Raw genomic sequence first — 27,414 nt, forward strand, 5'->3', positions numbered from 1 at the left:
ATTGTATTAAATATTCGAGGAGTGTTGTGAAATTAATAGATCTGTTCGCGGCAAAATAATGAGCCGGCTTTCACGACCGTTAATGCACCGTCCATTAACGACCCGCGAATTTTGTATATCGCGTTCTGTCGGTCAAGCGATCGGATGTCAACGTTACGTTTCTCGATCATTTGCACTACTGCGATCGATCGGTATAGCTTTGGGAAGAGGAGATACGATTATTCGAGCCTTGCGGCTCGTTTTTATAGTTATTGACAATTCGTAACTATAACAACGAACCGCGAGGCTCGAACAATCGTATCTCCCCTTCCCAAATCGTCCATTTCTGTGGACAATTTGAGCGTCAGTTAGGGAGACATTACTGTACTTTGTAACAATTATGATAGTTCTCCGATTCTCTGTACAATAAATACTCCGTAATTGACGCTAGATTATGTAAAAAAAATTGACAATTTGGGAAGAAGAAATACGATTATTCGAGCCTTGCGACTCGTTTTTATAGTTACCGATTATCAACAATTATAAAAACGAGCCGCAAGAACTCGAATTAATTGTATCTCCTCTTCCCGAATGTTCCATTTCTGTACACATTCTGAGCGTCAGTAAGGGAGACATTACTGTAGAATGACCAAATTTGTACAATTTAACAAAAGTATGACAAAATTATTTAACACAATTTAACAAAGGTACGACAAAGTCCTACGCATAGTTTCAAATCAATGACGCCTTTCTGCTTCAACGAGACCCGCGGAGAAATCGGCATTCCGCGCCAAAAAGGAATTCCAGCCTCGACGCCGAACTCCGCAATCACGATCGCCGGGATAAAAGTTCAAGAGGTCAGAATCGATCGCAGGGTCGCGCTCACCTGAGAGTTCGTCCGAGCAGATTCTCGTTACCGTCGCCGTCGTCGATCATCGTCAGTCAGCGAAAGCCGACGACGCGCGGAACGCGTCGCTATTTAACACCGCCGCTCGTAAACGCGTGAAACGACAGCTCGGCGGATCTCCCGATAGTCAGCGACCGACGGTCGTCGCGTTGCTTTGATCACACGGAAGGGACGAGACAGAGAAGACTCCGGAGGGTGAACGCGGCTGATACCGACAAAGCGGGGGAGGATTATCGCGAGCAATCCGCTCTTTGTGGCCTCTGTAGGTACATCCGGGCGCTCGCTTCTCTGCACGCTCCGACACGCCGCGTGTTCGAGCGTTGTACGAAATCAAGACAGACCTCAAGCAATCGGCAACAAAACGGGACGGGTCGACTCTTGCATCGGAATCACGCTAATTGCACAGATTTTCGCTATTTTTACAGGGGAGGCGTGTTGCTCGGGGCTATTGTCTCGCGACTGTGTCACAAGGCCGACGAGAATGGGCAATGCTGGTCGCGTACTTGCTTGGAACAAACGATAAAATAACTAACAAACGATACATCCATCTTACTCGGGGAAATTCTTACTCTTTTTTGGTAAATTCGAACTCATCGTTTCGATCCTCTTGATTGTGTTATCTATATACAGGGTGTCCCGAAAATGTCTCGCAATTCGGAAATGGGAGGTTCCTGAGGTCATTTGAAGCAACTTTTTCCTTTGCAGAAATTTTCTCCGAGGCTTCGTTTACGAGTTATCAACGAAAAACACTGGCCAATAAGAGGTGAGCTCGGCTGGCGCGCGGCGGCCCAGCCAACGAGTGCGCGGAGTCCAGTCCCGCGTCAAATGATCTCGCCTCTGATTGGTCACTGTTTTTCGTTAATAACTCGTAAACGAAGCCGCGGATTGCGTTTTCGCTAAGGAAAAAGTTGCTTCAAATCACCTCAGGAATCCCCTAGTTTGATACTTTATTCGGTAACGTTCGGTAGCTACTACTGATACTTTATTCGGTAATGTTCAATAGAAATGCATAAAACTCGAAATTAAAAACGAAATTATGGTAGAATCATTGGCAGTTCTAAAACAACGTGATAAAGCTATCACCATCGAAGGGTATTTAATCATTTGAAGTTTTCCTATCATAATTTTCTTTTTTCATGAATCTTGAAGCAAAATAAAAATCTTACATCTTTGCGCCAACAGTGCAATATTTATCGGTCACCAGTGTAGCCCTTTTCTTCTTCCGTTTAACACGTTAAACTAAAAGTCTACAAACCACACGAAGCAGCAACGCGTTAAGAACCACGTCTTCGGCAGCAGTTTGTTCCATCAAGAGCGCAATCAGCATAAAAGGCCCGCGCAAGCCGGGAGAGATCGACGAGCAACGCCGCGGAGTTTCATCGGAAAAAGTAGCAAACATAAAACTGTCCCGGGATATCGAATCGTGATACGATTTCGAGACCAGGGGCGCATTGATTGGCTCTCGGCTCACGCAGGTTCTCCGGCCTGTGTACGTACAATTGTGCGAGCGTTTCTCTCGCGGGACGTGGGTTCTTCTCGACGGGCGAACAGATAATATATACAGCACGATACGGGGGATGCTTCTACATGGTATACAAAGAGACAAAAGGAGGGAACGAGGTGGAAACGGGGCAGAATTCCGTGCTGTCCCGTTTCTCGATTTACATCGAGGGGTCGGCGAAAGTGCGATGCCATGTCCCAAATCAACTAGAAGGGCGGATAGAGTTACGAAGACCGGGGGAGGTTTTCGGCGACGACTTTGAGCGTGCGTACCTGGAACAGGGGTTTGTCGGTCGACGGAGAAGCCGGGATCTGTACGGTGTAGAATTTTTGTTCGAACTCGGGCCCATGATCGTTTATGTCAGCCACGGCGATCACCACGCGCGTTGTCGACGCCAGCGACGGCCTCCCGTCGTCCCTCACTGTCACCTGTAACAGGAAATTATTTCGCTCGTTAACAACTCGGTCGCTACTTTGATATCTCTCTCTCTCTCTCTCTCTCGAAGCCATTTTAACCCTAAATCCAAAATAGTTTACCTTATCTACCGAAATTGAGTATCGCGATTCGTACAACAGTTACACTTTTATCAGTTTCTTAAATGTAAGCAACTTCGATAATTCAGTGAAGTCTCCCTAATTGACGCTCAGATTGTGCATATAAATGGACAATTTGGGAAGAGATTATTCGAACTTTAGTGTACAATTTGGGCGACAATTAGGGAGACATTACTATACAAAGATTAGCTTGATACACTAGCTTTTAGTGGCGCCTCAGAGTCATCGTCCGAGTGCAAAGGGTTAAATGCACGATTTTTCCAAAATTCATCAAACGCATACAATACTGTGATTATCGTGATCTTTAATTGTTCACAATTCGTATCAAAATCAATCGATTTCGAGGAAAAATTCAGCATGCGTCTAAGTTACCGTCACAATTGCAAATAGAAAACTTAAAAAACAGGAGTTTTCTAGTCGCTCCAAGTGACAGCAAAATAGAAAGAAAAGTATCACAGTCATTGTCTAATAGCCTAGCCCTCCTGTCATCCAGAAAAAAATTCCAGTCATTTGGTCCAGTTTTAAAAAAGTTGTACCGTTTTCCTGTCCTTAAGTACACGTGCTCGTCTCAAAAAATAAAATTTCAATTAGCATTTGCTGCTCGCTTTCATTTAGCCTTTCAAACCCGGAACAGCTTCCACCATGAACGTAGGGTCGGGGATTATCGTTTCCATTGTCAGAGTGGATGTCAGACTGTCCCGAGGCGGAGGAAGCAAATGGTACCAATCCCGACCAGTCGCGGAACGGAAACGCGAACTATGGCGTAGTTCTGGCCGCGGTAACGTAATATCTGGGAACGTTTCTCGCCCCGGCATGAGCTTCGCAGTCTTCTTCTATGGCGCGGTGCGTTGCCCCGCTTTTCTTTCATCCCACTTACCTTGGCCGTTACCTTCATCCGGCGCACACACCTTTCTTTTCCGGCATCGGCGCGGCCGAGAGGAGGATCCCTGTGGCTTTTCATGCGCGAATATCGCACGTACGATCTCCCGCAATCGTCGGGGCTGACCGGATTCGTCCTTTACCGATCGTAAAGGTAAAGGGTCGACGGGAACCTCGGGGGGACGCCGCCCCGGGGGAAAATTCGACATTATTTCTTCGACATGGAAACGGTTTCGCGACGATAAGGCTCGCCTTCTGTCTGTCTAGTCGATTGAGATCGCTACTGAACAGTCTTATTCCTGAAATTGACTCGCGCATATTTGCAATGTCGCAATACGAGTGCAACCCGCCGAACGTCCTTAATTCACATTCTAGTCTTCAACCCTGCTCTTTCCCTCAATTACGATGTGTTCTTACTTTTCGCCTGAGGTGATTTGAAGTAACTTTTTCCTTAGCGAAAATGCAATCCGCGGCTTCGTTTACGAGTTATTAACGGAAAACACTGACCAATGAGAGGCGAGCGCGGCGAGCTCGGCTCGAAGAGGGTGACGCCCACTTGCGCTGGTTGGCTGGGCCGCCTCGCGTCAGCCGTACTCGATTCTTATTGGTCACTGTTTTTCGTTAATAACTCGTTAACGGTACCTCGGAGAACATTTTTGTAAAGGAAGAAGTTACTTCAAATAATCTGAAGAACCCGCCATTTCCGGATTGCGAGACATTTTTGAGACACCCTGTACTGTGCGCGTTACTACAAGATGAAAGCAATGGGCACAGCCTCGTTCGAAAGTTTCGAGTGAAATAACGACACGTTTTGAGAAAGTATGTTGTTCCAAGGTTTCTGAAATTCGCGCAGGCTCGTCGTGTTATACCGAGAGAACAAATCCAGCCCTGTCGCAAGGAACGCGGCAAGCTGTAACGCGCAGGAGTTAAAAACAATTTCCAGCATAATTTCCAACATCAACAGTCAAAAGATTAATTTTCTTTCGCAAGTTTCTAGGGACGATATCCCTCCGCGAAGTTCCATTTCGCGACGAAGGAGCCATCGGCGGAAAGTAAACGCGGGACACGCGTCGGATAGAAAGAATTGCAGAGACGTAAGAAATGTATACAGCAGGATTTTTTTCCGAGGGCAAACCCGAGATTCGTTGCTCGAGAGTATTTACTCATCGCTGGCAAACGGTTCAGCGACGCGGCCCCGTCTCGCCGAGCTAAATTAATGAAAATTGTTGCGCCTCCGAGGGGGGGACGTTATAAATCAACGACCATTATTTGTGGGATTCCTTCGGGCTTCCGTCCGAGTTGAACGCAGTTTCGCGAGGATCCCTTGACTAATTTACGTTTGCCGAGATCTCCCCTTTCGCTTCGGAATTTTTCATCCCTTTTGTGCTCTTCGAGGGGAGACAGCTGTTTAAAGCAATCGAAGGGTTCGCGGACAGAGCCAGCTCCCCTTTTCACGCATCTTTATTTCGCGATTTTATTTTGGATCCTACTAACAAGTGGTTCCTAATTAAAGTAACACTCCGACTCGCGTTCACCCATGCACGAGCGTCGAAGTTATTAGCTCAAATTATATTAAATTAATTGTCACGCTAATCTGTTCGCATCTTCTCATTTTAATGAGAATCCGTAAAACGTAAGGACATCGAAGATGCATCTAATTGATATCGTACAATTTAACCGTGCTCAATTTCATCTGAATCAATTCTAAAATTCTTTAATTTTTGTAAAACTGTCGACGCAGTCGGCGTGACAGTCGAAGCGATAAGGAAGAAACTAGTACGAGAACAGATGGTGACAAGTTAACCCTTTGCACTCGAGCGGTGACTCTGAGGCACCACTAAAATTGTTATATGATATAAATTAATATAATATAATATAATATAATATAATATAATATAATATAATATAATATAATATAATATAATATAATATAATATAATATAATATAATATAATATAAATTGTTATATATATAATTCAAGATAATTTTTATATTATCAAAATTTAGATATAAAGAATTATTAAGAGTCTAACTGTTGTACGAGTCACAAGACTAAATTCCATACGCATAAAATGCACTTTGTCATGTAAAATGGAAATACCATAAGTCAAAAAAATTAATTTACATTTACAGTTAAAATGGCTTCGAGCGCAAATTCCTACACAAATATTTCGTTGCAATAAACTGCAGCTATGCTATTTCTAAAATTCCTAAACAAATATTTCGTTGCAATAAAATGTAGCTACGCGCAGACAGCTGAAAAAATTAATTTACAAAAGTTCGATCATTTTCCGTAGCACGAAAGCGATCGCGAATCGACCATTCAAATTTCTCGGCATCGTCGCAGACGACCGTATGCACTTCCGTCGGCGGATGTGATTAAATATCGATCGCAAGGGCTGCTGGAAATGAGGCTGACAGTGTGAATAATTCCTTGGAGAACGCTTCGTGTCGCGTGTATTATCGGGCCGATGCGAATCAGCGAGATAAAAGAAACAGAGGACAAGGGCCGATCGAATCCGTGTCGAGCTCGGTCAGGATAATTGATAACTCGATATCGGCGAATCGATACGAGGGTTGATGTAACTGGGCCGCCGGACTATGTAGCGGGAGCGCAGTCACCTCGATATTGCTTCCGGCTATTTTTCGCGGAACGTGCCAACATGTAAAAACCGCGGCGGACATAAGAGAAAATAGTCACGTTTTCGACGTTGACGAAACAACAGGCCGGAGTAATTACGCTATATTCGATCACCACCGCGCTGGCTATGACAGTTCTCGATTGGCAATTCTATCGAATTCGGTCGGATGTGTTTTTTGCCCCACCGACAAACGTGTTATTCGTCCGCCGAGCTACGCGTTTCCTCGTCCATACCTGCTGTTTCGATCTTGACACACAGGGGATCTTGAAAATTATTTACAATGTCTACGAAAAGATATACTCGGACACCATTTGAAACGGTATAACTTTGTACGAACTGGACCAAACGACTGGAATTTGTTTGGAGACGGTCGAGAGACTGCTTTATTGTACAATGACTAAGATACTTTCTTTTTTAATTTTGCTATTACTTGGAATAAAAAGCCCTCGTTTTCTTTAACTTTCTCATCTTAGCCTACTATAATTTTCCCTATTTTTAATTGTAGATACAGCTCGTGACGAATTTTTTAAATTTTTGTTATAGGCTCGGGTAAAACCAGTTAAAAGACGTGAGCTTTCGATTTCATTCGTCGTTCCAAGTAATAGCAAAATTTTAAAAAAGGTATCGCAGTTCTTGTACAGTATAAACTAGACCCTCTAACTCCTCCAAATAAGTCAAGCCATTTGGTCCAGTTAAAAAAAAAAGTTATACCATTTTAATATCCTCATCGGTCTAATTTCCAGCTGAGCATTTTTTTAAATAAATGCATAAAATCCGCGATCTACCGACGAACAATGCGAAATCGCCTAACGCAATTTTTGCCAATCTGCAAGAGTGTTTCGAAATACAAGAGCGCGCGCATTCCAAAAATACAACGCGAAAGAAGCGTGTCGCGCGGCCGCGGCCGGCGGGGACGCATTTTTCCATTACGACGAAGGCCAGCGAAATGGTGTTGGGCCCGGAATTTTCCGCGGAAAGTCGGAGAGCAAAGCGGTGTTCCGCGGAAATTACCGCGCAGCGCGAAAAGTTTGATCGGATTTAGTGTCCCGGCGAGCAAAGTACCGACGCGACGGCGCGCGATAAAAGTGCCGCGCGTGCATAAACATCTCTGCCGAAGTTTCGGTGTTTCTTTGGCTATCGATAAAGCGGAAACAGTCTCGAGAAATGAAATTCGCCCGGGGGTGGTGGAAGTTGTTCCGGCCGGATCAAGGCGCGGAGGTTAATGAAACAGAGCGGCGTTTCGGAAAAGACGAAGTTCGTCGAACGCGGATCGTTCGACGCGATAGAGCCGAGATTGAAAAAGTAGTAGACACCGTCGGCGGAACAGCATCTGGCGAGAAGCTGTACAGTTAACCCTTTGCACTCCGCTGTCCCCTCTCGTGGGACATCGTAATTCTAGCATATCACTCGGATGTCCCCTCTGGTGGGACATTAAAGTTTATTAGCGATTACGGGGAATTGAGTTATTCCAGCGCAACTTTTTCAGACATGCATGTTTCCCTGAAGTTTTCTCTTGAAATGGCACAAGAAAGCAAGTCAAAATATAGTAAAATTACTAAGATATATGCAAGAAATGTCAGCGGGTTTTGACGAGAACGTGGGAGGCGTGCTCACGCCAGAGCGATAAGGCAACGATAACAAAATTATAAAAAATAAAATATTGATTTTTCTGCAAATTTCTCGATTTCAGCCAAATTCATGTAAGTCCAATATCATTATAATATGTTAGTTAGTTCCAAAACCATACTAAATAATACGAGGGTCTGTAAATGCCCGTTTCCGTCGAAAAGTGACGCCGAGTAGCTGGTAGCCAACGTCCAGAATGGTTCGGAGTGCTAAGGGTTAAGTTCCCGGGAAGTCTTTCGAGCGAGCTTCGGTTCTCCAGGCGAGATCACGTTGATTTTGTATTCGCCGATGACCGGGAAACTGCCGCGAAGTCGTCGTACCGCGAAGAATCCGGTCGGCGACGAACCGTGGAACACGCCTTTTAACCTTTTCAGAGGCGTTTTTGTTCTCCTCGCATGGAACACGAGGAAAATTAATTTACGGTGCAGACAGGCCCGGCGACAAGTTTTCAGCCGGTTGTTCTTCGAGGAGAAACGCTAATCGATTTTGCTCTCATCGTGCATCGGCAATTTATCGTTTGCTTTTGTTGCTATTCTTTTTGCTTTCGTTACGTTGCAATAATTAGACTGCGGATATTATGTATTTAGAGCTTCGTTAACGCGTCGATTGCCGTGTCAGGAGTATTCGAGCGACGAAACGAATTGTACAGATTTGAAAATATAGTTTTACAATTAATTTAACCCTTTTGCTCCGATGGGCGTATATACACGCCCTCATTTAAATACATAATCGAAGGAGCGCTATTGCGCTCTTCGGCGCTTTCCGATCCTGTTTTTTCAGAACCATCTGGTACGCGAACGGTTAAGAATGTGCAACCTGTTCGAGGAAGACGTCTCCGAGGTGTGCCAGACGAAAGGAAGCGGCACCCCGGACTGCGAAACCTGCTCCGCGGATCGTGCGAAACCGCTATAGGCGTCCGGTAGGCGCCATTACCTGCCTCGCTTTTCGAAATTGTCCCCCGTGCGCCGGTCGAACGGTCCACGAACGTTTACGGTCCTTTTTATTGCGAGACGGGCCACGCATCCGTGTACGTTACGATCCCTGCGACGGGAAATCCTGATTTTTATTGCGCGGACCAGCGCCGTAGAGAGCGGCTGTAATCGACCGAAGGGACGCTGCCGGATCATCGATGAACACGGATCACCATAACGTTTCATGACCACCCTGTACACTTCTGGTAAATAGTCCCTCGGCGGCTCCTTCAGCTCGCACTTTCCCTCGAAAATCGATCGAATTGCTTTTATCGGTAGATCTATCGAATATGTTAACTTACGGTGGGGGCTACAAAAGTGTTGGAAAACGCGTAATAATTTTTTTTAAAACTCAACTGAACGACTTGATTTATTTTTAGACGATCGGGGGACTAGTCTACCAGACGATGACTGGGTTGCTTTTTTTTAATTTTGCTATTATTTGGAATTACAAAAGAAAGAATCTCTCGTTTTTCAACATTTTTTTATCAGAGCCTGTAACAAAAATTTTAAAAATGCCTTCCGTGGATTTCGATAATTTGTACATATTTATATAATTTATATATAAATATATATATTATATAATTTATATATATTTATGTGTGCTGAAAATTTGACAATAACCGCCGACGTTAGTAAAGAATATAGCGTGCATGGAAGAATAAAAGAATATAGCTTCCTTGTTTCACGCAACGAGGAAACTGTGACCTACGGTCGTGTCGCACAGCGTCGTCAAAAGTGAAAATCGCGCGGAGATCTTTCGCGGTATCCGGCAACGTTGAGACACGTTATGCCAGCTGGTTACTTTTGCTAACAGTGATATCGCGCAGTGACATTTATAGAGCTACTTTCATTTTCGTTGGGACGCCGGCAGGCATGTAATTTACGGTGGTGGTAGGTTTTCTTGAGAATGGTCGCGCCGTACGGAAGAGCGTTTCCAAAACGTATTCTGAAATTTTGCAACGTTGCGGTGTTCGCTGCACCGAGGAGAAATGCTTGGTCGGTACGCGGCCGCGGATTAATCTTCTCAAAGTAAACAGCGATTTTCTATTTTACCTGTGCAAATCTCGCGATACGGGTTATGTTCCATGCGCGCGTGTTATATTATTTCAACGGGTAGCTCTCGCTATTTGCACGAAAATAATCGAGATTTTATCGTTGACTTTGTTCCAAGTATTATCCGACCGCTGCCGAAAGATGTGGCTCGCTTTCCGGAAATGATATTTTCTGTTAGAAATAGAGAACGTCGGGAACAGGTCGTAAAATCAATCGCAAGGAAAGTAATAATAGTAAAAGGATGCTCTCTGACGGTAGATTGATTTCAGCTTGGACTGATTGAAAAGCGTTTGAAATATACGCGCACGATCGCGATGAAACCACCGAAAAACCACTGCAGCGAATTTTTGTAATTGATTTATTATTTGAGGTTTCCGGTCGATTCTCTCTGATGGTTGTTTTAATTAATCGTACTTTATTTTCAGATATCTCGAGATTAAATAAATTTACTTTCATATGCTCTGTGCCATAAACTGGAAAGGCGTTCTACTTGGGAAGGCGGCGAGGAATTTTTCAAAGTTCAAGTTGATCGAGAAAAATACTAAAAAAAAGTCGAAGACGATCGATAATTTGTCGAGACTCTTTCTAATCGAAAGATGGTAGAAATCCATAGCAACTTAAACGCACGAACGTTCTGCGCGCGAAATGCTCGTCCCACTTTCAGACAGCCGCGACAAGCGTGTAATGAAACGAAGACAGTATCGGGGCCCGTAAAAGTCAGTCGCATTATCGATATTACGTTTCATTTAGCCGGCGAGTTTCGCCCTTTGTTCTCCGTCCCTTTCGCGAGCCAACAGATCATTAGATGAGATGAGGCCAGAAAAGCGTGTATAATGCTCGGCTACGGGCATCCGTTCGTCCTAGTTTCCGTTCGGCGGACCCATTTCCGGCGAACGGCGGAGCAGCTCAAACGAAAATAATACCGGCGGAGAAAGGATCCGGCGACGAATGTGATTCCGAATCGAGTAGAATGAAATTCCACGGCGACCGATGTTCAATGATTGTCGATTCATTCGACGAATTACCATCGCCGGTTGCTCCGAGGGACCACGGGAAAAGGATACGTTCCGAGTACATTTCCAAGACGCATTTCCAACGATTAACTTTCATGACATGATCTTTCCTCGATCTGCATGGGAACAGAGAAATAATACTACTCGCGATTTTCCCGATTCTATTCGACGATGCTTCATATTTTTCTTTCATTCTACCCGGACCAAAGTACACATGGACAATTTCTTTTCCATTCGTTCGTTTCGTTCGGCCGGGAAAAAACGATATCGTAAAAAGGCTTCGCTTGTAGGAAGTAGAATTTCACAGAAAGTAATCCGATTAATGATTAACGATTATAACCGTTAATCACATCGATCAGATATTACTTTCTGCCCGCCAGTTAGCTGTGGCGCCTCCTTTTTAGAACGCGTACCTATACAGGGTGTCCCAAAAATGTCTCGCAATCCGGAAATAGCGGATTCCTCGGATCATTTGAAGCAGCTTCTTCCTTTACAAAAATGTTCTCCGAGGCGCCGTTAACGAGTTATTAACGAAAAACAGTGACCAATAAGAATCGAGTACGGCTGACGCGAGGCGGCCCAGCCAACCAGCGCGCGAAGCCCAGTTCCGCTCATTGGCTCCGTCGCCTCGCGCCAGCCGAGCTTGCCTCTCATTGGTCACTGTTTTTCGTTAATAATTCGTTAACGGTGCCTCGGAGAAAATTTTTGTAAAGAAAGAACTTGCTTCGAATGACCCGAGGAATCCGCCACTTTCGGATTTCGAGACATTTTTTTGGGACACCCTGTATGCGTCGCGAGAACTAAGCGACGACGAGTATACTCGTCAAACACAGCTAACTGGTTAATCGAGATCCTCGGTTAAAACGTATCCGTGAGAAGTGACTCGTCGAGCTGCGATTGTTAAGTCTAATTAAGTTCGGGTCTATCCGAATCGTCCTCAAAGGGTATCAGGATTATTTCAGTTTCATTCGACTGCTTCGAGTGCAGACTTTTCAGTGCCCAATCTCTCGGTCGAGGACGCTTTAGATAATTGCCTGAAGAAACTGTTCGCGCGACGGGCAGCAGTGTTTAAGAATCAGCTCAGCTGCGAAGTCGTCTCAGCCGTAACGAGTATATGAAGAACCACTGTTCGAAGAGCTTCGGGATCCGATAAATAATTCGAAAGCAGTTCGCGCGCAGCCTGCCCGGCCATAAATTTCTAATACCGATCGGAGCTTTTATTCCCGCGATTGTCCGCGCGACTTTCGCGAGCACTGTCGACAAAGTCAATAAAAGACGGCTAAGTGATCGTAAAGTTGTCCGTACAGACTGCTCGGTATTGAATTCGACCGTACGGTCAATCGATCGACGGACTCGCGCGAAACGGATGATCGGAGCCGGCTCGCCGATCCGCCGCAGCGAAACAGGATACATCTCGCTTCGCCTCGCGGCCATGCATTGGAAAACGCTTAGGGTCCTCCCGCAAGACGGTTAAGTGGTTAGATAAACGTTATCCTTTCAGGCAGCGCGCCTTTGGCCTGGAAATAAAGCGGAGCTTCTGCGTGGGACGCCTGAATGCGAGGCGGTATCCCCGGTGAATGCGATGACCCACTGTCGGGATTACACACTCCCGCGATCTCCCGAGGAAATTAACGACTGAAAAAAACTTCCTCGCGGCGAAAACGCGAAGAGGTAACTTTGTTTGAGCTTGCCTCGCGCGTGTACACGCTCGCCCGTGTCCTCCGGGAGGAACGGGCGGGCTCTCCTCGCGTATATGGGTCACGGTGATTTTAAATAAAACCCGCTGAATCGCGCGCGGGTCAACTTAAACCCGCCGCGAATCTAATTAACCTGAAAGCCGTCTTCAAAATGGTACAAAACAGTACAATAGGCTCTGATTACCGCGGGATCGCGGCGAAGTCTACCGCGAATCACGTCCAAACGTCGTTTCTTCCTAACTCCGTTTTCTCTGTTTTCGCGAGAAAAATTATGCATCCGTGTACGCATACGAATCATATACAGGGTGTCCCAAAAATGTCTCGCAATTCGAAAGTAGGGGATTCCTGAGGTCATTTGAAGCAACTTTGTCCTTAGCGAAAATGCAATCCGCTGCTTCGTTGACGAGTTATTAACAAAAAACAGTGACCAATGAGAGGTGAGATATGCTGGCGCAAGGCGGCCGAGCCAATGAGCGGAGCTGGGCTTCGTGCGCTCATTGGCTCGGCCGCCAAGCGCTAGGCGAGCTCGCCTCTCATTGGTCTGAGTGGTTTTTTTTTAATAATTCGTAAACGAAGCCTCGGAGAAAATGTTCGCAAAGGAAAAAGTTGCTTCAAATGACCTCAGGAACCTCCCATTTCCGGATTGCGAGACATTTTCGCGACACCTTGTATTTCATACGTCTATTATCGTTGTTACGTTGACGCGATTGTTTGTGATAACGCAATTAACGAGAAGAAAGAAATTTCTACTTTTTAAAAACCAAGAACCAAAGTGAACCATAACATATCGATGCATTGATTTCCTAATGCGTTCGCTGCCAGCGTCACTAGCGTACATAGTTCTATTTATTATATTTATCGTATCAAATATTATCTCGAGCCACAAAAAGCTTCCATATTTTATCAGACGTTTGTTTTGTGTTTTTATTTATTTATCTCGTTTTTTCATTCTATTTATTTCGAACCCTCGTCTATTCAGTGAAAGCAAAAGCTCGTTTGTTCCGGCGAGACTCGTAGTGGGTGGCTACGAACAATAGATCCTACCTAGCTGCGTCGGAAGTTATTTATGACTCGATCTAATACCTCGTATCCCCCTATAAAATATGATAAAAATGTCGTGATCACAGAAAAGCCACGAATTCTCTGAATATCGTGCCGCGATTTTAAATAATTACATTCGCGAAACGAATTCGTTGTTCTTATTATTATGAGGCCAGAAAAGCGTGTATAATGCTCGGCTACGGGCATCCGTTCGTCCTAGTTTCGTTATGTCAACGAATTCGTTGTTCTTTACGCGGTCGTCGCACAAAAAATCGAAACGACCGCGGCGCGACGTTTCAAAAAACAAAGCGACTCGAATCCAGTCTCGTTGTACACATTTCTCGGAAGCGATTCGCGCGAAGAAGGATGAATTCCGAACGCGATGTTCGCGTCTAGTTTGCAAGCATCCGCAGGAGAAATAAATTTGCGGTGTGCCATTGGGAGTTCGGCGCGCTCCGGCCGGCAATTACCTGTCTCTCATAACAGCGATTCCCGATCGGCCGTATCCGCGCATGAAGTTGCGCGCGGATACGGCCGAGGTCAGATATTATCACAGGAAACATCCTCTTAATTGCAATCGTTAATAATTAGAGCTGGTTCCATAGACGGCGAAGAGTTGCGGCCAAGTAAGCGGCGCAAGTTCGAGGCAGGTAAATGGTATCGAAGATCCGGCCGCCGCCGCAGCCGCCGCGCGCGGTTGCTCGGATATTTCTCTTAATTGTCTACTTGTTTTTGCCCGCGAAAGGAAGTTTGTCTTCAATTAACGAGCGGCCGGATTGCGTAATTAATAATGGTAGCCGGCAGCGGGGCTGGAAACGCCGAGTTTCCCGGGAAAGTGACTGCGAAGTTTGTTTCCGGGAAAGGAGGGCTGAAAGCCACGCGGGCCGCCGCCGTCGTAGCAAAGCTCCGGGCGGCAGCCCGCGCACGCTTTTAAACGGTACAATGTTGATGAAGTTTCCAGAGGAGAAGCCGCGTCTTCCAAGAGTCTCGGCGTTTTATGCCCGGGCAATACCAGCCTGTCGCGGAATTCTTATATCCCCGAGCTATTTTCGACGGCGGGATATCTTGCTCGCAATAAACCGCGCGCGCTCGCTCGCTCGCTCGCGATATCGGAGCTTCGATTCCCATCTGGAGAGCCTCGCCCTCCGCGACATCACTGGCGAATAAACACCGAAGCTCACGGACATCGTAAATATTACCTCCCTGCTACGTCGAAACTGCGCCGCCATCGTTTCCCCCTTTGAATCTTCAAACAAGCGAGATTCGAGCGAGATTCGAATCGCGCACTCTTAACGCTCCGCTGTTTCATCCCTCTCGAAGATTCATCCAGCTTGCAATTTACTTTTGTCGAACGCACCGTCGACCCGACCGTAACACGGTGCTTTGGGTACACGACGCGAAAATCGCGACGGTCCTTTCATCGTACATACGGCACCGTATTCTTACAATCATTTCCTGGCGCAGCTCGTATTGGCAGCGAAACGTTCCCATCGCGTCGCGGCTTTTGTTTACACAAGCAGGATGCTCGTTTTGCACGTGTTGTAGCAGCGCGTCGCTTATTCTTGCGGAGAACTAATTCGGTGGCAGGGCTGAGATTTCTACTTTTCAGTCTTGCAAAAATCTTCGACGTTTGTTCTTGCTGCATGAAATCGTTAAACACACTTTAAATGAACATTTTTGGGTTTCTATTGTTTTGAAATTTCTCTCGATACATGACAGAATACTCGAAGAACACGGTTTTGACGCAACACCCAACGAATCTATCGTATTATAGGAAGGCCGACTGTATTTAGTTTCCAATAGACGACAGACCCGATCGATAATCATTGGAATAATCGTGCCAATGGAATTGTGGCCAGAGAATGTTCAACCGGTAGCATACATTCTTAATCGAATCGCTCATTAAGCAACATTATCTCGTATCAACAGAGCCATTGCTGAAACGACTATGCAGTTTCGGATACGAAGCCTAAATATCTTAAGTTAATGCGACTAACATCGCATATATGATATTTACACCGTAAGTAAAATGCGACCGGCATTTAACGGCACGCTAATCCCGACCATGCTGATAGCTATTGGGTTGGCAACTAAGTAATTGCCGATTTCAGTTATAGATGTCTCTCGCTCCCATTTTTATGATATCCGTAAATGTTATATTATAAAGTTATTATTATTATTATTATGTTATTTTTTATTATCCGTGAATGTTAGCAACTGGACAAATTGAATGCAGCGGTCAAGGAAAAGCGACCAGAATTGGTCGATCGTAAAGGTGTCATTTTCCAGCAGGACAATGCTAAGCCGCACACGTCTTTGTCCACTCGACAAAAATTCATGGATATTGCTTGGGAATCGATGTTACACCCACCATATAGCCCTGATCTCGCGCCATCGGATTACCACTTATTTCGATCCCTGGACAACTCCCTTCGTGGTAAAACTTTTAACGACGATGACGCTGTAAAATCTCGCTTAACTCAGTTTTTGGCCGAAAACGATCATACTTTCTACGAGCGTGGAATTTTCAAGTTGTCGGAGAGATGGCAAAAGGTCATCGAACAAAATGGAAAATACATTACAGATTAAACTTCGTTCCAAGCAAAAAAAAATTTTTTATTTCATTGAACAAATCGGCAATTACTTAGTTGCCAACCCAATAAAAGGTTCGCAGAAAACAATGCGATTAAATAACCGCAACACGCGTCGTCGCCGAGAAAACAGATTAAAAATTACCGTTTCACGAATCCGCTGAGAACAAACATCCGGCTAGTCGAGAAAATTGCGGGGGCTAATTAAGCGCCATGAAAGAACGCTCGCGACACTGTAACATCGAAATCGTTCGCGCGCATAGAGATCGGAAATTCTACCTCGGAATAACCCTTTCGCGAATCCGATAAATAAAGGCGACCGAGGCGGCGAGCGAGAAAGTGAAGAAAATCGGTGCTTCTAATTAAAATGTGAGAGAGCAGTTCCGCGGCACAATAACACCGCGATGAAATTATTTATGTGCCGTCGCAAGACCGAAATTACTTTCCCGGCCGCGCGGCGCGATATTTCACCGGGCATCGATTGGTATTCTCCGGACAATAGCCGAGAGTTATTTCAAGGCAGAAATATACGTACATCGGCGCGCGATGCAACGAGAGAGAGTGCCCGGGTGTCGAACAACGAGAAGTGGATGCATACGGAATTTATTCGGCAAGTTTGAGCGTGTACGATGAATTTGTTATCATTAAACATTGAGTGGTTTCGGTGTACCTGGCCCGGCTTTCCTCTATTCGGGAGACGGCGCCCCACCCCGCTCCCCCCTTGTCGCTGAATGCGCGGGGCGTACGTGCTATTTACCGGGAAGAGCACGTGTATTGTACGGGACCGCGAACTCATTCTGAGGTAAATCGCAGCCAGATGGTTCTCCGCGAAAATCGGGGAAGCTACGAAATCGCGGATACATCGCCGCTTTAGAATTCGAGACAATGGGCGTTGCACCGGCGAACCGTACGAGTTCACGCACCCGTTCCCCCGACCCGCGTGTGTCAGACATAACCCGCGGCTTTTGCCCGTTTTCAGCGCTGATCGTTCGACCGTGGCAAACCCCCCGGCTAGAGGTTCTTCAAGATTTTTGAATACTCGTCGTGATTAGCATACGTACCCGCTCCTCATTTTCCACTACCTTCGCCGTTTCATTTTCCCGGCGTCTACTTACTAACCGAAACCATCGTCTCCCTTTTATTTCCGCGTCTCTCTCTCTCTCTCTCTCTCGCTCGCTCGCTCGCTCGCTCGCACTCTTTCAATTTACAGCGGCGCGAGTAATTATGGACTCAAAGAAACTTTTTTTTTACCGATTTTTCTAATTTTTACTGATATTCGAACGAAAACTCGGCGACATGTATTCGTCAATGATAGAAAACGGAAATATACGAATATGATGTTTTGTTAGGTTTCCAGATTTAACGAGGACATGTAACGAAACAGGTGGATGCTGGGAGACAATAGGACAGAGACACGGGGGTTAGAGAAAGAATACAGCGGCGTGCGTAATTATAGACTCAAAGTAACTTTTACATTTTCAATAACAACTACAGCAATACTATGTCTTTATATTTCTATTTTCTATTGTTTTTAATATAAACGAACATAAATGTATTTTGTTAAATTTTTGTTTATATTAGAAATTTGTATTATTTGTGTGTATTAAGAAGAATAGAACGTGGAAACTAAAGCAAAACTATATCTGTATATTTCTATTTTCTATTATTTCTAATATAAACGAACGTAAATATGATATTCTGTTAAATTCTTGTTTATATTAGAAATTTATATTATCTGTGTGTATTAAGAAGAATAGAGAGCATGGAAATGTACGACTAGAACGTTTTCTCACGATTTCGTTTAGCTATCGCTAACAATGTAAAAGTTCCTTTGAGTCTACAATTACGCACACGACTGTATACTTCTCTAATTTCTATGCCTCTGTCCTATTGTTTTCCAGCAGCCACCTGTTTCGTTTCGTGTCCTTTTGAATTCTCGGCGCATTCTTTGTAGTTTTCCAAGCTCTGCTCTCCTTTCTCTTTGAGCGATTCCTGCAGATCATTTCACGATTCCGATTTCCATTGTTCCTTAACGACTGCGATCCTAAGCCCGTGCGAGGGTCTCCGACTTCCCTTTTGCTAGTTGTTGTTTCAGCCTCTCTCTCTCCTCGAACCTTCTTAGCCCGATGCTCCTGGTCTGCTCGTCGTGCTTTCGTATCCCATCATGCCCTTTGACTTTCTTCGAGTTCGCGAATCTCGTCCACCCTGGCTGCCGTCCGTCTATCATCTTCCGAGTCCCTTCGTCGTCTTTGAAGCCGCATTCGCGAGGGAAAGACAAACATGCGACTAGAAACAGAACGAAGAACGAACGAAGACACCGCGGATTACGTCGCCGCAAACATCCTTGCAGAGGTTGCAGAGAATACGCGCTTTTCTATGCTTCCTGGTTCTGTTATGCGGCGATTAGAAACATTTGATTTTTAATGGTCGAGGAGTGGAAATAATACAGTTATTTCTGCCAGAAATGTCGGAGGTTGGAACTGAAACCGGCAGATCTGAAAATACTAAGACGATTCTTTTTGCCACGATTCGAAGGCAATTCGGAGACTACATGCCATGATTCGAAGGAAATTTGGAGACCACATGCCACGATTCGAAGGCAATTCGAAGACCACATGCCACGATTCGAAGCCAATTCAAAGACAATTGAAGGCAATTTGAAGGCAATTCGGAGGCCACATGACACGATTCGAAGGCTATTCTGAGGCCACGTGCCACGATTAGAAAGCAATTCGGAGGCCACATGCCACGATTCGAAGGCAATTCGGTGGCCACTTTGCGTTCGGGATGTCTTGTCCCTTGTATGCTCGTTAGTAAATTAATAGCATAGAAGTGCAACGTAAGTCAACTGATAATAAATAATTGTCATCCAGGAATGATATGTCAAAGTGTTACACTTGGATCTATGGAACAATATCATGACTAGACTGCGGGCTTTACGCATTTATGGTGAAAAGATTCGAGGACTTTGAAAATGTCGGCATATTATTTCCAATCTACTAAAACAATTGAAGAAACTACGAACTTGCTATCAAGTTTCTACATCTTGCAATCGATACAGACGATTTTTATTTCGCAGAACAATCCATAGTCTAATTCTAACACATACATTCGAGCGCTTTTAACACTCGAACAGCGAAGCTCGGATTTCTTTGGAGCGAGAATTAAAAAATCGTTATTTGAACAACAAGTTTCTGATAACCAATTGCGACGTGTTCCCAAATTGTGCGTCCTCTCTTTCCGAGTGCACGAAACGTTAGAATATAAAGAAACGGTTATGTTTTTTGAATCGGTCGGCGCGTATCGAAGAGGATAGCGAAGTTGTAACGACGCGAAGAAGGGTAGAATTTGTAGAAGTATCTTCGCGACGCGGAGCCGCGTAAAAGCCGTTTGACCGCGTTTGACCGGCGTCGAGGTGCAATCTGCGGTAGAAAATTTCGCGTTGCATCCGCGGCGGGGGAAAGTTAATTGAATAGCGTCTATGTGGAGCAATTTCGCAGACAAACGGTCCGGCCGAAGAAGCTGTTTATGCGGCACAGCCTCGTCGTGCCGGGAAAGCAGCAGCGCCGAGCGGAAACGGCCGCGCGGCGCATAAACGGGCGAGCGTAAAAGCTATCCGCTTAGCCTCGCCGCTCGGTCGGCCAAACACGCTGAGAGCTTTTTGCCGCGGGCTTATTAATAGCCGCGATTTTTCACGCTTTTTCCCTGTCTCGTTTCTTCCCGGCCGGCCACTTTGCCACTTTCTCGGGGCAGGGCGCGCGACACGCGCTAAAATATATACCCGGGACCCGGGACCCGCGAGTACGCGCGGAGTGCATTAATAGGGGACGTCGCGGCGCGGCTCGTCGCGCCGGGAGGGCCGAGTCCGTTAAACGGGTCAGCGTAATCCTTTCTACAAGTTTTTTTACGCGGGGAAAGGCCACGGGTAAGGTACGATTTCGCTCGTGAAAACTGATTAAACGCGAACGAGAAACGCTCGGCCGATACAGTTTCTCGAAGAGGCGGGAAAATCCTTCGGCGAAATCCTCCGGGCTCGAGTTGTGCCCCGTTTCGGGTAGACGCAACGGTTTCTTCTTCGGGAAACGCCATTTTCAAGGTGACCCTTGAAAAGGGTGTTGCAGTGCATTTCCTTAACCTTTTAGGTACGGCTGAATTCTGCGCGAGAGGCTATTTCTCTGGACGGCAGAGTCTGATATGTACTGTAGTACAGAGTTTGATACTGTATATTCCGTCTGTATATTGTTAACACTGTTGTAAATCGATGCGAAGACAAAATAAGTGTGAAACAATGCATACGAAGACGATTATTTAATTCAAACGGTAAGCGAGTGAGCCACTATTGTGGCGCGTCGTGCCTAAGAGGTTAAATGACGCGTGACTTCATCCGTGACGTCACGGATGAGCGAAGTCGGCAGACGCGATGCAGAGGGCAGCGAAGTCGATCGACGTGACGCGACCAATCACAAACGCGAGAGCATCCGCGGCGACCCTGCTGCCGTCACCGATGGAGTCACGTGGCATTTGAGCGAATACAATGGCAACGGTGGCACCGGTTGTTGCGACGTTACGGAATTTCATCGCGAATATTTATAAAGTCTTGTGCAAGGTTAAATGGATTATTTAATACCTTCGGTTTTAGGGTAACAAAATGATTAAAGAATTATTACAGTACAATATTGGTAAAATACGCATCTTTCACCGTTTGTGGCTACTCGTACACCAGTTCTGGCCGCGTTTAGTACAATTTCTGGCCGTCTCAAGAATTTAATATTACACATATCATAAATTCGTAATAAGAGATTAATATATAATAATATTATAGAGATTATAATATAATATATTATATAGCTTACAATAATAAGCTGTTAATCTGTAGCATAACTCCTAAAAAATTTCGCTCTGTGATACTTGATAATCTTGGCGTTGCAATGATAATGCAAACGTAGTCTTATTTCACTTATTTCTTATCGTTATTTTACGTTTTTCTCGTTTCTTTCATTGCTCGCATTTTCTTCTTCTTTCAATTTCCTTCTTCACGCTTTTAATATGTTTTCTTTCATTTCATCCGTTTCCACCGATTTCTTTTTTCTCTTTCTACGATTATGTTTAGGTTCTGCACACCGGAATTCTACAAACTTCGTACGTCTGAAAAATGTAGTTCCACTTATCGCGCGACATTTACGTTTCTTGAAAAAAGGAACACACAATTCGCTGGCCTGTAGTCCTGTTGATCGCTAGGAACGGTAGCCAAGTTCGAACAAGAAAATATGAATAATAAACACGGTTAGCTAGAAACGGTGCCACCGGACAGAAGCGGTACTACACCTACCCTATCCCCCATAAAAGTCGGCGGGGTCGCGTACGTCGGGGCCGGTTAGCACACAACTTTACATGCCCGTATACACCGATACGTATACGGTCGTTTCCGTTCGCGTTCGTAAAACCTGCCAATTCCCGGTCAGACGGTCTCGCTTGCCTGGCTCGCAGAAAAATATCGCGCGCATTCAGCATCTTTCCAGGGTGGTTAGCCAGAGGCCGCCTTCTCTCTCGCCACGTATTACGAGAGCGAAAGAAGCGGCCGGCGAAAGGTGAAAAGCCACGAAAAAAAGAAGAGAAGAGAGCGAGAGAGAGAAAGAGAGACAGAGAGAGAAGGAGAGAGGGTGAGAGAGAGAGAGGGAGAGGGGGAGAGGAGGAACAGGAGCCGATCGTCGAACCCGGCGACGAAAAGGGCTCGTTCAGCAAGGGCGAACACTTTTTTCTCCCCATTATTCATTGACCTCTCGCTTTCGTGGCACTCCGCGACGCCCCATAACCTCTCGTAACACGAAGAGTACCTCCGCGCTGCCTATGGACACTCGAACTCGTCGCTGAAGTCGCTTAATTGACATCCTCTGTGTCACCCTTTTCGCGACGACACTCGCCATTATTTCTGATATCTTCTCCTCTTCTCCTCTCTCTCTCTTTCTCTTCCGGTAGCTCCCTATCTCTCCCCCTTTTCTCTTTGTTTTCCTCTCGTTCCGCCGTGTCGCGATGAACATTTCCACTCTCGAGCAGGACAGAGAGTAACGAAAGCACGAGACCGGAACACTCAGACGATATTTCGAGGGCGAACATAATAGCCGCGGATTTCGAAACTGCCTGTTTTTATTCGGCCCGGACTCTTTTGAACCCATGGGCGACATGGGCACGCGCGAACCGCGCGCGGCTTTTCGTTGAAGAGGTCGCGAGATTTTTGGGGACAAAGGGCCGCCTGTCGTCCTCGCGAGAGGCCTGTGTTTCCAGAACGGATTTACAAGTCGACGAATTTTCACGCGTTCGGGACTGTTCATTCTTTCACGCGGAGGTGTTCCGAGTACTCGGGGGATTCGAAATTAATCCGTTCGCGTCGTTGTTTCATTCTTGATTAACCGTTTGGCTGCTGACGTATTTTTTCGGACATGTGCCAAGACTGCGGCACTAATTGCGCGTGCATGGGAACAAATGTGGAACACTTTTCATACAATAAACTCGCTTGTATTGCTTTGCAACGACAAAAATTAAAAAATACCACTTATTTACGTAAATTTGTTTTAATTAATTTTGCGAATAAAATTGGTAATAAGCACAAATTCTAGCGATTTAGAGCAGCGTTATTGCGCTCTCCGCAGTCTTGGCATAAAAAAAACTTCGCATTTTTGGCACAACATAAGAAGAGCGCGATAGCGCTTCTCAGCAGTATAACAGATTAATTATAATAATTAATAACCGATTAATAATAATAATTAATGATTAATAATCAGCTCGAAGTATAACTGATTAATTAGACTGGGTTTTTATGCGAAATAAGCGAATTAATATATAATATATAATAATTAATATATATATATTATATTAATAATTAATATGTAATATTAGTATAGCGAATTGAAAAGACACAGAAATTAAATACAAGCCTATTTCCTCTTTTAATAGTCAATCAACGAGTTGTAGATTCTCTTCGTTGTCCTTCAATTGTTCTAATACGTCCACTTGCTTTGGTATTTTATCCGGTCGTTTCTATCATAAATGCATAAATTCCGCAGTCTACCGATAATCGATTAATACCGTTGGTAATACCGGATCCGCTCGTAAAGAAATATGGTTCGTTCAGCCAGCCATGAACATCAATGAAAGTGGTCCGGGGTTGTCCGGCGGGGACTACAAGGAGAATAGGGCTGCCAACAGTCACTTGACATCGTGTAGGTTGGGTAAGCTCGTCGAAATGTTGGGACAAGGATGCGCGACTATCAAGGGGTTGATAGAACATGCTTACAGGGAGGAAATATTGCGTTAGTAACATGGCTGCTTTATCCATTAGGCACTTTAAGCACTTCGGGTTCGGTGACGAGGGTGCAACAAAATTTAGGGCTTGGTAAAACAGGTCGATCGGATGATTCTCGGAGTTATGTTTGCCCTGACCGATAAACGCGTCCAACATATTTTTTCGTAATTTGAAAGAAATGCTGACTATGGATTTTATGCTCGTGCATCGACAACTTCGATGCAGTGAATACGATAAAAGGATTCAGCTTATGAAAATTGTTTTTATTTTGCATAAAAATTTATGGTATATATTATACGGTATTATATGGTATATATTCGCGTACTTTTAGTCAAAGTTCAAAAGTTGTCACTAATTTTCGACTAGTTTACAAAATTCACTTTTATCGCAATATATTCGAACTGAATTTTACTAGGCTGTTTAGAACGCGAAAGAGTTGCTACGATTTTTGACTCTTCAGTTTCAGTTTCACGAATTAAATGATTTAATATTACGGAAATATTTCCGATCGATTTTTCGCGCTTAACGCGCCGATGGAAAACAAATCGTTCAACTTTTCACCATTAAGTTGTCCACTTTCTAATCTCGATACACACATTGTAAGAAAAATTCTCCGGGGAAATAATTAACGGCAAGAGAGGGCGACGGAAGTTGCGCCGCGCGGTATCCGACACACGTTCAATTAACGAAGATCGAGGAAAGTTCGATTACAGGATGCCTGCCGATCATAAATTTCAACCGACTGGCCCGAAGTGGGTGCTCGAAACTGTATCTGCCAGGCACTCGGCGTCCTATACACGCCGGTAAGCAAGTTTCAAGCCTACTTCGGCTGTCGCATCGAGTGTCTGAAGCGGGCGCCATCGGAATAAGGGCACTGAAACACCCTGTGAAAAAGCGGCGGCCATTGAAACTTCAGGTCTTCGCGAGTCTTCCCTCGGTTTCTTCTTCGCGAGAAATTTAAATGAATCCCGCGCCGCGCGGCGGCTTCCTCTTTGTGTTTCCTTTTTCGTTCCGCCGGCCTGGCGAATATCTGGCCTCGAAGTCATCTTTGGAGAGCCGGTAACGAGAGAACTTTTCTGTTCAGGGTCATTGTCGACCGTCCGCTCGAACGACAATATCGTTCGTATTGAATCGTCTGTTTGCGATCGAACCGGAGGTTCCAATTGTGGCCCGGCTCTGACTTCGCCGAACTGTTTCCTTGCGACGTTCGATGTTGTGTTAACGCTTTCACGACCGCGCCAAAAACCTCGAAGATTTCATGAAATTAAAGTATTTCATTCAATTAACACGTTGAACGCCACGCCGGTTTTAAAGAAATTGTCCGTGGCGCCACGATGAATTTTCTTTTATGCGATACATATAATGTTGAAATATTATCTGCAATAGATAAGTTACAGTGTACAACCATGTTTGACATGTTAATTGCGACAGGGGTCACTGTTCGAATCGACGATGGTAATAATACAAAATTTTAGATATTGACATTTGTTTTAACCCTTTGCACTCGAAGCCGTTTTAACTGTAAATCTAAAATCATCTTTCTGACTGATAGTACATTAATTTTACAAGACAAAGCGCATTTTACGCGTACGAAATTGAGTCTCGCCAATGGCGTCATCGCCAAGTTAAGTGCAGGTCACCGGTGACCACCGTGGCATTCAACGTGTTAAATAAAAATTGCGAAGCAAACTTATATGGCATCAATTACTTCTTCAACATTCGTATCTCTTGCAAATCATAATAAAATGAAGCAATGGAATTTGATTCTAGCAACGCGACGCAGAACATTGTTGTTCCTCCGTGACGAGTATACTCGTCGAGAACAGCTGACCGGTTAAATAGCAACGCTATTTACCGTCGTGTCGATTTTTTTTAAACGACGAACGTCGCACGACGCGATGTATCGCGACGAAACGCAGCCGACGACAATGCGAGCCAGATTTCCGCGGCATGGAAACGCGGTTTCGTCGGCGCCTACGAACGCGTTGTTCGTAAATTATGCCGCGATTATGAAAAAAAGAGGCGCCGAGGACCGTCGGAACGAACTTGGTCGACGGCGCCGTTGCACCGGAAGTGCAAGGGTTGCGCATGCTGAATCCTCGCGATGCTTCCGATTGATAAACGCTAGTTTCGCAACGTTTTCGGGCGGGGACCGCGTCGTTGCAGGAGTTCGTCGCTCGGTTTTGACAACGGCATCGTTAGCGCAATTAAGGGAAACGTGTTTTTCCTTTGGGTGCGCGCGCGGTTAATTACCGGCGGACATTTACGGACGACCGTCGCCGCAAGTTCGCAACAATAATTGGGTTAACCCGCGCGAAGACCCGTGGACTAAACCCGCGCGACAATTAATTATCGGTTTCAACGAGTCCGGCCACGTTCTCCGACTGTTTCTTTCGAAATCTCATTTTTATCGGTCCTCATCGGCCGTCGGCTCGTTAAACGTCGAGTGCCGTCGTCCATTGTGCCGGCGCCCGACGCGACGGCGATCCACGTTTCCGATATTAAATATCGTTCTGGATCATTATTTCGCCGGGGCCGAGATTAATTCCGGGCCACCGGAAGAGGCCGCATATATTTGCATTGCAAAGTTAGCGCCGCCGCGCGCCGCTCCGAAATGTAATTTAAATGGGAACCTCGTAACGTCTCCCCTCCTCGTGGAAATTCTATTAGTGCCAAATTAATGTAATTTCGGCACTGGCCGGGACACGGCAGCCCTCTTAAACCGCGATTACGTCTTTCCCCCCTCTTTTCGTTTTGCCGAAGCTGTTTTTAATGCGGTTGCTTTTCCGAATCGGGAACCGGTTTACCGCCATGAACTCGGTTTGCACTTTCATCGACTCCTACAACACGTTACGGTCCCGCTAATTGACTACGGCACGGAAATAACGAACCCGCGCCGAGAATAATTTACTTCGATTCTGCATTCGGAGATTCAGAAGTTATTGCTAATTGCTCGAGACGAGAATTATTCCCCTGCCGGTATTAACGGTTTTACGGGCGGATTAAAATGACCCATTGTTGACTTAGTATATCTCGCGATTACCTGCCGAAGATCGAAAAGGATTTCGACCAAAAATTACGTACTTATTTGCGAAGCAAACGCGATAAAACACATCGTGCAGTCGAATATACGGTTCTCTGCGCAACCAATAATTCCGCCGTCCTCGATTAAAATGTCTTATCCGATAATTTGCCACATTACAGGATATTTAAAAATATTTAATACGTCACGCGTCTTTTACCTTTTTTAAGCAATGCTAGAATCTTCTATATACTTCGTGAAGTTCCGAATGTAATTTCATTTATTTGTTTCCACCAAAAACATACAAACAAAAAAGAAGTAGAAAATAGCGTCGACGGCTCGGCTCTTCGGGCCGTTTCACAAATTCAATTTCGCAAGATTCATCTGCTGGATCCGGATACGCGTTTTGGTTTAAACCGCGGTTTCGAACGGGGTCGTCCCTCGGCGACTTCTATCCGATTAAAGTAGATACGCGCGATAACGCCGTCTCGGATTTATCTCCTTACCTCCTCGAACCGTTCGATCGCATTCTATTACAGTCTCCCGCACACGTACGCGTACCGGTGCAGTCGTCGCGCGTGCATGGCCCTGCACCGCGAGCGCGTCCGCGATGCGCTAGCGCCGTGCCGCTTCGC

At 45.3% G+C, this 27,414-nt stretch overlaps 1 protein-coding gene across 9 annotated transcripts in view; it reads right to left on the reverse strand.

Moving 5' to 3' along the window:
* kug (FAT atypical cadherin kugelei) overlaps positions 1–27,414 on the reverse strand; it is an 811,192-nt gene that overhangs the window by 38,435 nt on the left and 745,343 nt on the right. For all 9 annotated transcript variants that reach the window (XM_076520745.1, XM_076520740.1, XM_076520743.1 and 6 more), the window contains exon 7: positions 2,660–2,815. In XM_076520745.1, the coding sequence (XP_076376860.1) occupies positions 2,660–2,815 (156 nt within the window). The remainder of the gene's footprint in view (positions 1–2,659; positions 2,816–27,414) is intronic.

This window comes from Megalopta genalis, chromosome 4 (assembly GCF_051020955.1).
Source record: "Megalopta genalis isolate 19385.01 chromosome 4, iyMegGena1_principal, whole genome shotgun sequence".
Lineage (NCBI taxonomy): Eukaryota > Metazoa > Arthropoda > Insecta > Hymenoptera > Halictidae > Megalopta > Megalopta genalis.